The following is a 12,352-nucleotide window of genomic DNA, read 5'->3' as shown; positions in this document are numbered from 1 at the left end:
GCATTCACGTATCCTGCCTAGAGGCTTAGCCTTTTCTGGACATTTCTGGAGGTTGTTTGTATGTGGGTCAGGAGCAGTTTTTGTGTTTTTGTGCTATTCTAGTTGCGTTGTATGTGCTCTCTATATGTAAGATGATATAACGCTCTTTTTACCTTCGATGTTCTAGTTTTACAGCTGGTGGGCTAGCTACAATGAAGCCATAAATTACCTTTCTACGGTGCCAAAGTATCGAATTCAAGCAGCGGAAATTGCCAAGCAACAAGGTCTTTTTAACAGGGCTAAAGAGAAGGGCAAAAACAGACGGTCCAAAGAAGAAATAAAAGCAGAGGAAGAAGAGATAATACGGGACATTATAAAGACTAAAATAGATATTAAAGGAGGTTATCAGAAGCCTCAGATATATGATATTCTTCTCTTCCAAATTGTCTTGTGCCCTGTGTACCTGTGCAAATATGTAGTGTGGTACTGCTGGTGGATTTACACATTTAACATCAAAGGACAAGAATATGGCGAGGAGGAAAAACTGTACATTATCCGCAGATCTATGAAGATGTCCCAGTCTCAGTTTGACACAGTTGAAGACCATCAAAAAACGGTTTTCCTGGAACGAGAACTGTGGAAAAGAGAAAACTATGAGGTGAGTAAATCTGATGTGATGAGCATTAGTGGATTTTAAAATGGCAATTATAACTGAACAATTTACGTTTTCCAAAGGTTGGAGGTTTTGCCGCACCTTGTCCTCTTATCCCTACAGTCGCACACCACACATTTTTCCATCACCCTAACCAAACTACCATGTCTGGTACTCTTGAAGATTTATTGCATACAGTTGTCCCATTTTCCATTTTTAGTAAACCTGTGCTTTGTCGAATATTCTGTGCAATTGATGTTGGAGATCTCCATGTATTACTAAAACAGTATTCCTATAAGACCAATTATTTACACGAAACTAAACTGACTAATGATGCAAATGTAAATCATGGGAGATGAACAACTATGATATATTGCTATAACTCATACCAGCATCACTACAATACTGCTTTACAGCCCTCTTTTTCCACTTTTCAGTGACATGTATAATTCCCGAAAATGCATCACCCATTATCACAAACTGATAATTCAGTAACCTCAATGATTTGTAGATTTTGAGGGAAGTCTCTTGAAGCATAAACTACCTTCCTAGTAGTTAGCATCTGTCTGTGCTCTGAAAAGCAAATTTAACTCCCCAGGAAGATTAGGGTTCCTACTGTTCAATCATTCGTACAGTGTATACAGATCACCAGTAAACCCAGGGCAGCTGCAGTTTACCCACATTTAGTTTCGGAAAACTCTTCTCAGTGGACTCAAACTGGTCCACATATAAAATTGGCCCTAGACTTTGCAAAATTAGCAATCACATCTTGATTTTACTTCATATGAAAGAGTGAGTTGGGTTCCTTTATACATTTCTCTATTTGTCAATTGTTGCTTAACCCATTTATGGATCAGATGCTGAGTAATTCAAGATGCAGAAACTTGAAATTGAATAAACTGATTTCTGAATGAATGAAATAAGCTTTATTTCGATATAAAATATCTTGTAAGCAGCACAATTATGATATTACAAACTATTATAAAATCACAGGATTATACAAAAGAGAAGAAAGCATCACCGATAATCCTAGAGCGATTGTGAATTAAAAATACATATAAACATATAAATAGGACAATCTTAAAAAACAATGATAAAACATCAGAATGACAGAAGGAAAACTGCATTATATTAAACTGCAAGTGCTTTGGATCTTAACAGCCAGGCCCATCTTAAGAACTTAGATAGTGCACAGACATACAAAGTTCTAGTGTCAGACTTAAAAATGCGTAAAGCTGTAATATAATCTCTTGTTCCAAGAACTCTGCACAAGGGTTTCAACCAGTGTAACCTCGGGATTTTGTACTCTGGGCATGCAAATAAGACATGAGCAATTGATTCAACCCTGGACTCGCAGAAGGGACAAAATGGTGTTGTTTGGAGTGGAGGTTTCCAACGTGCTGTTAATTCGCGGACTGGACGGGTACCAATCCTAAATTTAAAATAGAGTGCTCGGTCAAATGGTTTTTGAATAGTGTCAAGATAAGGCTCAAAACGCACTTCATCTTTAAGTTTTAGGAACTCAATAGTGCATTTAGAGCCATGGGGAGTAGAAATTCTCTTCGCTGTGACCCACCTCCAGTATATTTTCGTTAGTTCAGCTTTCGGGGGTGGGGTTCTATTCACCCAAGCTTCATTTAAGCCAAGATCGTACAATAAGGTCTTGACACCCTTCAGCCATTTGATTTTGTGCCAAGAGGGCATAGAGAGTATTTCAGACAATCCCTCGGCATACTTTGCTAACTCCGGAGTACGCCAAAGCCGAGTCCATAAGAGGAGGGGGCGAACTCTTGCTATATCTTTCAATGACTGGCACCCTAAATCCAACAACAAAGGAACCGCGGGTGTGCTCTGAGGAAGTGCCATCAGTTCCTTATAAAAATTGGTGTCGGATTTGGCAAGCTCATCAATATTATTTAGGCCCCATAATTCGGCACCATAAAGTGCTGAACTTACGCCTCTTGCTTTATATATCTCAAGGGCTGGTGCTATTGGTCTGGACGAGGAGGAGCGATGCTCTCTAAGAAGGGCACCGGTAACCCGCTTATGATTTATAAGCATCTTTTGTATATGAGTTGACCAGTGCATTGAGTCTGAGGCGTATGCCCAAGTAGTCAAATTCATTTACTCTATCCAAATTAACTGCATTCAGGATGCGGGGCCGACCTAACTTTTTAGGAGGGTTCAGGATTAAATATTTGGTTTTGGTGGTATTTATTATAAGCCCTCTATCATTGCAGAAAGCTTGAAAGCTATCAAGAAGGGTTTGAAGGCCCTTCGGGGTTTTAGAAAGTAACAGAGTATCGTCAGCGAACAGGAGAGTTGGTATACGTTCACCCGCCAGGGATGGTGCGTCCGAAGGGGATTGCGACAAATGCTCCACTACTCCATTCACATAAAGTGAAAAAAGAGTAGGGGCAAGGACGCATCCCTGGCGAACACCCCTGTTCACTGGTATTCTCTCTGTTTTTTGACCCTGGTGACCCCAGCGCACCTGTGCAAAGTTACCCTCATGTAATTTTATTAAGAGGGTCAGTAGATAAGATGGAATATTCATACTGGCAAGTACACTCCACAAGGTAGAACGGGGAACCAGATCGAAGGCTGTTTTTAGATCTATAAAGGCAAGGTAGAGACTACCTTTGCCAATAAGAACAACCTTCCAGTAGATGAGGAGTAATCTAAATACTTGCTCTATGGTTCCTGTCCCGGTTCTAAAGCCTGCCTGGTAGTCAGAGAGGATACTGTCATCGTTTATCCATGACAGCATTCTCTCCAAAATCACCTTCCCAACAACCTTTTGGCTTGAATCGATCAGGCGAATAGGGCGGTAGTTAGCAGGGTCTTCCCTACCACCCTTTTTAAAGATCGGGACTACCTCAGCCCCCTTCCAAGATTCGGGGACCAGAGCGCCGTTGGCAATGGCGTTGATTAATGTTGAGAGGAGCTTCCCCCATCTGATTGGATCTAGTTTAAGAACATCCCCAGGAATGCCGTCAGGACCAGCTGCCTTCTGGGGGACGATAGACTTAATAGCATTGACCACTTCCTCTTCAGTAAAATGATTAATATTCAAAAAGGCCAGTGACGGGGAGTCCTCCACAAAGGGAAGCTCCCCCTCACTCTCTGGTCGAAGAGAGTAAAGCTTAAAGAAGTGGTCAAACCAAACAGCGCCAGGAATGTTGCAGGTCATAAGGGCGTGGTCAGGTCTGTTCCTAGACCTGATTGTACTCCAAAAATGGGAAGAGTCCCGCTTGTGTGAGGCCTCCTTTAACGTCAGCCAGAACAATTCTTCCCAGTCCTTTTTAGCATCTGAGATAGTAATTCTATACACTCTCCTGGCCAGCTGGATCTCAGACGGAACTCTACTCTTGAGGGCCATAATTAAGGCGGATTTCATCTGTCTGCATTTTTGTGTATACCAACCTCCCATGGGGTTTTGATTACCCCTTCCCCTCCCCCTCGTGGGACCTCCTTTCCCGCTTACTAAAAATAAGGACCCCAAGTCTTCAATAGTACGCTTAAAACAAGTTGGAACCTTGCTATAGGCGATCTCATCAGTATTAAACATGGCTAACTCTGATTCTGCTGTGAGCAGAATAGTACTGATCGACTGGACTTTCTTCTCATCAAGAGCCACTTTGCGCCATTTGAGGCGTCTTTCACAATTCGAAGGATGTACCTCAAGGGTTGACATGTAAGGACCATCTGCCGGGGTCATAGAACCAATCTTTCCCTCCCCAAGCGATTGAAGGCTTAGGGATAGCTGATTGTGGTCACTATCAATGGTAGAGACTACTTCCATATCCAACACATATGGCCACAATTGGAGGTCTAAGAGGATATAATCTATCCTTGAGGTGTGATCTATCCTATTATAGGTATGAGCACCATGTAGGTCTGAAGGAGTTCTACCGTTAGCTGCCCTTAGGCCGAACTCTAAGACCATGGTGTTCATAAATATAACTGACTTAGACCATCTCCTAACAGGAGGCAATGATAATAAAGGAATGCCTCTCTTGGCGTCATCCTCCATAAGATCGGGAAGATCAAGCGATGTAAGGGGCTCAAAAGAGCAATTGAAGTCTCCTGCTACCAAAACACGTGATGCATGATGGCACTTGCGCAACTCCCGTTCAAGGAGTATGAGGGTAGGTGACAAAGCTCCCCCGCTTAGGCCTCTAGCATAAACATTTAGTAGATCAAGGGACTTTCTTCCCTGGGCTCCCTTGATGTTAATCCTTAGAATATCAGGAGAGATATGACAGGCCTGTTTGACAGTGCACCCAAGGGAAATACTAACCCAAATGAGGAGGCCGCCGGAAGGGCGACCTCTCCCAGACGGGGATAGAATGGCAGGCTCAAAAAAGGTGGTGTAGCCAACCATATGATATGGTGCTGTACTCCAAGTCTCCTGGAAAATACAAATACAATAAGGTTCTATCAGAGAATTCCAAGTTGGAAGATCTAATTTGCTTGCAATGCCAGCAACATTCCAGCTTAGAATCTTTAGGGAGGAAATATCTGGAGGTGAATCGCAGATAGTAGGGGAGGTAACAGAATTAAAAACGCCATGGGATGAATTACGTATGGGTAGCAATGGAAAGCAATCTCTGTACAGGGGATGTGTATCAGGCTGTGAACTCTGATGATGAGGATTGAGTGGGGAAGTGTTGGATAAGGAATCCCCATCTAATACTAAAAGAGCCCCCACTGCTTCACTATAACCATTACCATCACGGGTACAAGAATCAATAACGGCAAGGTTATAATTTCAGTAAGAATCGTGCAGAAAATGCGGTTCCCAATACATAGTGCGGGGAAAGGGGGCAAAGTTGTTGACATCCCTACATTGTGCCCCCTTTTGGGAACCATCATACCCTAGAAGTGGAGGAGGTTGAGGATAAAGAGAGTATGTAAAATCTGAATAAAATTGGCTTAAGTCATAACATTCTATACCATTCGTAACGGGACCAGAGCAGTGCTTGCAAATGAGCAGTGGGACCAGAGGATCCCTAAAATTCACGAGGATACAGTCCCCAGAAAGATTTTTACGTCTATTGCCCACCCAAGAAACCCTCCTAACGTGGAGAACGTGGCCATCCAGGTTCCTGGGGAGCGGCCTGTTGGTATTCAGCCAGTGGGTTGTTTTGTTTTTTAGCTCTGTAAAAGATTCAGATTTACCAGCTTTGAGTCGAGGGACACCTACTAAAACAGCCACATAAGGAGAACATTCCGGTGGTAGGTTTATATGAGGTAGGGGTTGCTGAATCTCGCTAGATTTGTCAACCAAACGGGCTGGAGTGGGGCACACATCAGGAGATTTAGGCCGGTTCTTGTTAGGTTCTACTTCATGAGCCGGCACTTCCAAAACATCAGGACAAGTAGTTAAGCCTGGAACTAAAGTTACATTGTTCGTGGATTTGGAAGTCCGGATACATGTAGAGGATGCAGATTTGGGGCGGGATGTAGATGCACCATGCTTTGGCCTTGTACCTGAATTAGTATTTGAATTTTGCGAGATAGATTGTGAAGAGGACTCGCTTGAAATGTTGGAAATAGGAGCCACGGTCACAGAGTTGTTCTGGCCAATCTTCGATTGAAGCTTAATCAATGATTTAAGAGAGAAGAAGTTGTCTAAAGAGGCCTGCTCAAATCTCTCGAGCCTCTCTGACTAAGTCCTCACCCTTTCGATCAAGGGAAGTGTGAAAGATTTAATAAGCTGTTCAATTTGATCTATGAGAGATGGTTGAGACTGAGAACCAGAGGGACCTGGGATGGGAGGTACCTGCTCTACAGGTGCTGATTGAAAAGTTAGGTTAGAAGGATGTGCAGTGGATGAGTGTGATTGCTGGTGGCAAGGAGTCGATAATTCAGTATGACGTGATTTGGTAATAATGCTATTGTGTAACTTGGTTTTGCATTTCTTAAGAGCCTTTTGGCAGACCCCTTTGCGCCCGCTTGCTGCTCTTTTCCTCTTACTAGAAGCAGTTTTGGACCCAGGGTTGTTAGTAGCCTCAATGGGAAAAACAGTAGCAAGGGGAGAGTCTAAGTTTGTAGTCAGTACAAAAGGCGATGTTTGGTTGGCCTGTAGTGAGAAACGGGAAGGATCTAATTGTGAAGGGGGACCACGGTCTGGGGAGATATCAGAGCTAGTGCCGGTGCTGAGCGACGAACTCTGGAGAGTCGCCGAACTATTCATGGTGATCTGGATAGGTTCGATCACAGGTGAAGGTACCGTAGCTATATTGCCCAGTGACGAACGTTTGTTAGCAGACGGATCAAGAGATAAACGGCGCTCAGTTATGGCAATTTCTTTTTCTAGAACAGAACAAGCACGAATAATAAAGTTATCTAAAGTGCCACTAACTGAACTCCCACCCGTCCCGCCTCCCTTTCCCGAACGTGTAAGCATGGCCATGAACACACTACAAACAATGCAATAAAAGATTAGTAAATCGAATGTATGGCCAAAGGCATCAACCAACACACCCACACCAGGCGGATAAAGTACTTGATAGCGCACCGCTTTGACACAGTCAACACAATAGATCAAGAGACCTAGAGGGATGGCCCAGCCCGGCCTCCTCAGGCCTCGGACGGCCGCAGACGGTCCCGCCCTTGTCCCGGGCTTCGCCCGGGCTCGTTCCCGCGCGCGTTCCGCGCTGCGGAAAAGTAGAGTGGACTAAATGGAAGCAATGGAAATTGGCGGGAGGTCAAGTGGGCGGTCCTCAGCACAGGTGGAACATGCAGAGGTCGCCTGGGAGTGGTAGTTTTCCTCCCTTTCCTCTTCCCGCAGAAGCGCCGGCTAAACCCACAACGGAGGCTGAAACTTGCAACACTGTAGCACCACTCGCTACGATGAAAGAAGAGCAGGCAATCAGGATTCTCGACGAAGCGGGACCCGCGCCAGCGGGTTCCGTGAGTTCTTTTGAAGGTCCGGTGGGCGGGAGGTCAGGTGGGCGGTCCTCAGCACAGGTGGAACATGCAGAGGTCGCCTGGGAGTGGTAGTTTTCCTCCCTTTCCTCTTCCCGCAGAAGCGCCGGCTAAACCCACAACGGAGGCTGAAACTTGCAACACTGTAGCACCACTCGCGTGTTGTAGCCTCTATAAGATCTGTCCAACCCTTTCAGAGTACTTCTTTCAAGACCTTTGGGCAAACATTATCTATCTTGTATCCTTTTTACTATTTGTAGAGAGAGACTCCAATATGAGATGTAAGCGACGCAATATCCCGGGAAGCAGAAGGGAATACCGGACAAGCACTGTAGAGTTTTTTTAGACTCTTTATTGTTTTATGAGGCACTCTTTTTCGGGAGCTGCGTTTTATCAGTCCCATAGGACCACAAACGAAGTGTACAAAGTACTGAGGTATCGCCAATCACATTAAAAAAACAAAAGAAAGAAGAAAGGAAACAGCCGGGGATCCTCTTCTCCCACTTGACCGTCTTCTTGTTTAGGGCTTCCGAGGTTTGGTTCAGGGATGTCCATTGGTGTTGTTTTGTTCCCCAGCCCGGGCAGTCTGCATAAAAAGGGAAGGAAACCAAATCCGCGATTAGTTAAGAGTCCTCTTTTTTTCTCTTTAAGTGCTACCACCACCGGGATGCTGTGCAAGGGAAACTGGGGGTGAGGGGGGGAGGAGGAGGATGGCAGGTAGGAGCCTTGTGTCTGGGAGGTGCATAAGAAAAAAAACACGTGTGCCCTAATTCCCAGTGTTGCCCCCCCCCCACCACCACCAGAACGATCCCTTTGCTGCTACTTGCTTTGGGCCACGACCCGGGATCAGGGCCGTGGCGTTGGGACCCGGGGCGTCCTCTCCCTTCTCTGGGCTGCCGGGTTTAGCCGCACTGTATACCACTCCAGGGGTCTCTAATCTTCCTTAAGGACCGCCGCTGGGCTCCTCTTCTGTATCGTCGCGCTCTCCTCTCTTCTCAGTCGTCTCCTACTCTCCTCTACTCTCACCGACTTCCTCCTTAACGCCCTCTTCGATGTTTGAGTCCCCACCCTTTTGTTGATCGGCCACGAATGACGCCAGGACGTCTTGGTTTAGTAGACCCATTGCCATTAGGTTGCTGGGCACTTCCGATGGGTTTTCCGTGTCCAGTCCTGACTTACTCCACTTCAAGTCCGTCGGAAGCTTGTAGTTCTCACACATCTTCCCCCTTAGTAATGGACGTTGGGGCCATTCAGACGACTGGTGCCGGGACAGGTAATCGGCACTGACTTGCCTCGAGCCCAGAACATGTATTGTCTGAAATGAGAAAGGCTGTAAGGCGAGAAACCATCGCAGTATGCGGGGATTAGTGTCCTTGTACGCAAGCCATGTGAGGGGGGGGGGGGCGCATGATCTGTAAGGACAATGAATCTCCTTCCCAACAAATAGTACTGTAAAGCCTCTATCGCCCATTTTATGGCCAGACATTCCTTCACTATTGTTGAATAGTGGGATTCACAGGGAAGGAGCTTCCTTCTGATGTATAGTAGGGGTCTCAGGTCACTATGTGAATCGGGCTGGTACAGCACAGCACTCAGACCGAGGCCCGAGGCATCGGTTTGGAGGACAAATGTTTGGGTAAAATCGGGACATTGTAACACAGGGGCTGTACAGATGGCTTGTTTTAGGACTCTCCTCATGTTCAGGTGTCCATGTTTTTATGCGTGAAGTGTGAGCCTTCGTCAAGAGGTCGTTAGGGGGCTGGCCAAGGAAGAGAACCCGGGTATGAACCTACGGTAATACCCTATAAATCCCAAAAACGAGCATATATCTCACTTCGTTGTGGGTCTAGGGATAACCCTAATGGCCTGTATCTTGCTCATCTAAGGTTTCATATGACCTTCCTGAATCGTGTAACCTAGGTATTGGATCGTGTTAGTACCCAATAGGGACTTCTTCGGGTTGAAGGTTCGGCCTGCTGATTGGATAGCCAAGAAGACATGTCTCAGATGGCATAGATGTTATTCTCACGTAGGGCTAAAAATGACAATGTCATCAAGATATGCTGCAGCGTATGCGCTGTAGGGCTTCAGAATGCTATCCATCAATCTTTGAAATTTAGCTGGTGCCCCATGTAGGCCAAAGGAGAGTACCTTAAATTCGTAGAGGCCGGAGGGAGTTGCAAATACCGTTTTTTTCTTTGGAGTGAGGGGATAAAGGGATTTGCCAATACCCTTTCGTGAGGTCAAGGATTGACCTATACCTGGCCTTTCCCAACCTCTCCACCATTTCATCTATTCGGGGCATGGGGTAGGTATCAAACTTGGTTATTGCATTTACCTGTCGGAAGTCAATGCAAAAACGCAGACTGTCGCCTGGTCTTGGCACAATTACTACTGGGGAACACCAGTTACTTTGGGAGGGTTCAATTATATCAGCCTTGAGCATGTCGGACACCCTTTTTTTTTTTTTTTTTTTTTTTTTTTTTCTATTGCTTCCCTACGGGCTGCCGAAATGCGGTACAGTTTCTGCTTTGATTCTTTTTTTTCTAGGGACACTATCTCGTGATGTACCATGGTGGTTAACCCTGGGTTGGTGGAAAAAAGGCCTGGGAAGGACCCCAACAGGGTCTCTAACTGGGTTTTTTGTATGTGTGACAAGACCTCCCCAGTGGGTACTGATTCGGCCACTGCCTCCTGGGTAGACAGGAATAGTATCTCTAGATGTTTGTTGGTACAGGTGAGGTAGGCGGGTGTTTTCGCCAAGAGGGATGGCTGTGGTTCTTCCCACTTTTTAAAAAGGTTCACGTGGTATATTTGCTTCCCTCCAACACAGTGGGGTAGTAACACACTATAGGTGACGGGAGTCACCTTCTTTTCTATCACGTAGGGCCCTTGCCATTTCATTAGTAATTTGTCCTGTAGTAGGTAGCAACAGGCGTACCTTCTCCCCCGGGTTGAATTCTCTTGAACGGCTGTTCCTGTCATAATTTCTTTTCTGTGCTTCCTGGGCCTCTTTCATGTTGTCATGTACAATACCCCATGAGCGTGTTATGGAGGACTTAAGGTCCGCGGCACACTGCAACAAGGTTTTACCTTCCTCATCTCCCCCCTCCCACTGTTCTGCTGCCAGTCCAGTAGGGGTTCTGGGCTTTCGCCCAAACAGCAGCTCAAAAGGGCAATATCCCCGGTGGACCTCTGTTCATGTGTCCTTAAAGCAAAAAGAACCAGGGGTAACTTCCGATCCCAATCCCTCCCAGTCTCTGAGATAACCTTGCGGAGCATACTTTTGATTGTCTTGTTATAGCGCTCCACAAGGCCATCCGTTTGAGGGTGGTATACAGAAGTCCTGATTCTCTCTATTCCCAGTATTGTACACACTTGTGCCATCAGACGTGACATAAAGGGTCTCCTCCTCTCCGCTACTCTCACCGACTTCATCCTTAACGCCCTCTTCGATGTTTGAGTCCCCGCCCTTTTGTTGATTGGCCTTGGATGACATCAGGACGTCTTTGTTGAGTCGACCCAGCTCCACTAGCCTGCTGAGCCATTCCGGTGGGTTTTCCGTGTCCAGTCCCGACTTACTCCACTACTGGTCCGTCGGAAGCTCGTAGTTCTCACATGGGATTTGATAATTGGTGTGCATGGCAACACTTCTAGACGCCATTGTGCCTTTCAAACATAGAACATTTTGTTGTGATTTAGTAAGAGAATTGTAAAATTCCTCCAGTATTGGAGAATAAACATGTTGTAGATCTATAAATTTGTAAGCGCCGTGTGTGGGGATTTAACTTTCAGTTCATCAAAGCATGTTCACGTTGAGCATAGCAAAAGGCTGCTGACTTGAGTGATGGTGATCCTCTTAAAGATGCAACAGCTGAATACGTTCTTTCAGTAAGACCAGTCTAGGGCACCTGTTGCCAGCATTGGAAATTTCTGACTAGTTGTAGTGCACACTTGGCCTAGGGTTCGCCAGCACTATAGGCACACCCCCTTGAACAGATGAGCAACGTTTCTATAGTCTCTAGCTTCGGCCACCTGCAGTTGAAAGACATTTGTACTCCACTTGTGCATCCAGAGCTCAATATTGAATCAAATAAATTGTGATAAGTGGTGCAAGAAGAGTGGTGTGATTGCCCCAAAAGAAGGCTTTTGAACAGCTCTTATGTGTTTTTTGAGGCGTGTCTGTACTCAGCAACAAAAGGGGGCCTGAAAATTGAGTGACCAGGAAGAGTGTTGTATTGTATTCAAAAGTCTAGCATTCACCATAACCATAGTGGGCTGAGCAGAAAAGAGTTTGAAGCAATTTAAAGCTAAACCGTTCACCGTAGACTTTTATCTGGGTCACTTGAAATAGAACATTTGAAACCCTTACTGGAAGCTTGTTCACTATGGAGTTGAGTCTTCTAATAATACGTTTCGTACGCACTTTTGCTAATTAATTTACAAGCCTCCTACATTTCCATTACTGTAAAGAAGGACACTTATGCGAAGTCTTGTGCATATCGAGACTCCCTTTCCTCCAGCATGCACTTATTGATGCCTTTTGTATCTCTGGAAAATCCATAGCTAGGGAATTAAGCAGCTTTGGGCCATCCTAGGCCTTGCAGCTTTTGGAATTTAAAATGATTCTCAAATTATGCCAGTAACTCTCATAGCCTCTAATTTCACATAATATACTCTTTTCTTTCAAAAGACTGGACATAGTATCATTTGAATGTCATTGTGAACAGATGTCATCATTTGAGGGAATCCAGCACTGTTCGTCTATCTTCATTAGAACTATAA

General features: G+C 45.3%; 1 protein-coding gene across 1 annotated transcript in view; it reads left to right on the top strand.

The window, feature by feature from the left end:
- The window catches only part of DNAJC25 (DnaJ heat shock protein family (Hsp40) member C25), a 54,293-nt gene that overhangs the window by 27,565 nt on the left and 14,376 nt on the right, over positions 1–12,352 (top strand). Inside the window, exon 3 of the mRNA XM_085641276.1 lies at positions 167–637. Coding sequence (XP_085497402.1) covers positions 167–637 — 471 coding nt within the window. The remainder of the gene's footprint in view (positions 1–166; positions 638–12,352) is intronic.

Source organism: Triturus cristatus, chromosome 2_2 (assembly GCF_964204655.1).
Source record: "Triturus cristatus chromosome 2_2, aTriCri1.1, whole genome shotgun sequence".
NCBI classification, from domain to species: domain Eukaryota; kingdom Metazoa; phylum Chordata; class Amphibia; order Caudata; family Salamandridae; genus Triturus; species Triturus cristatus.
This window is presented reverse-complemented; position numbering and strand designations above follow the sequence as displayed.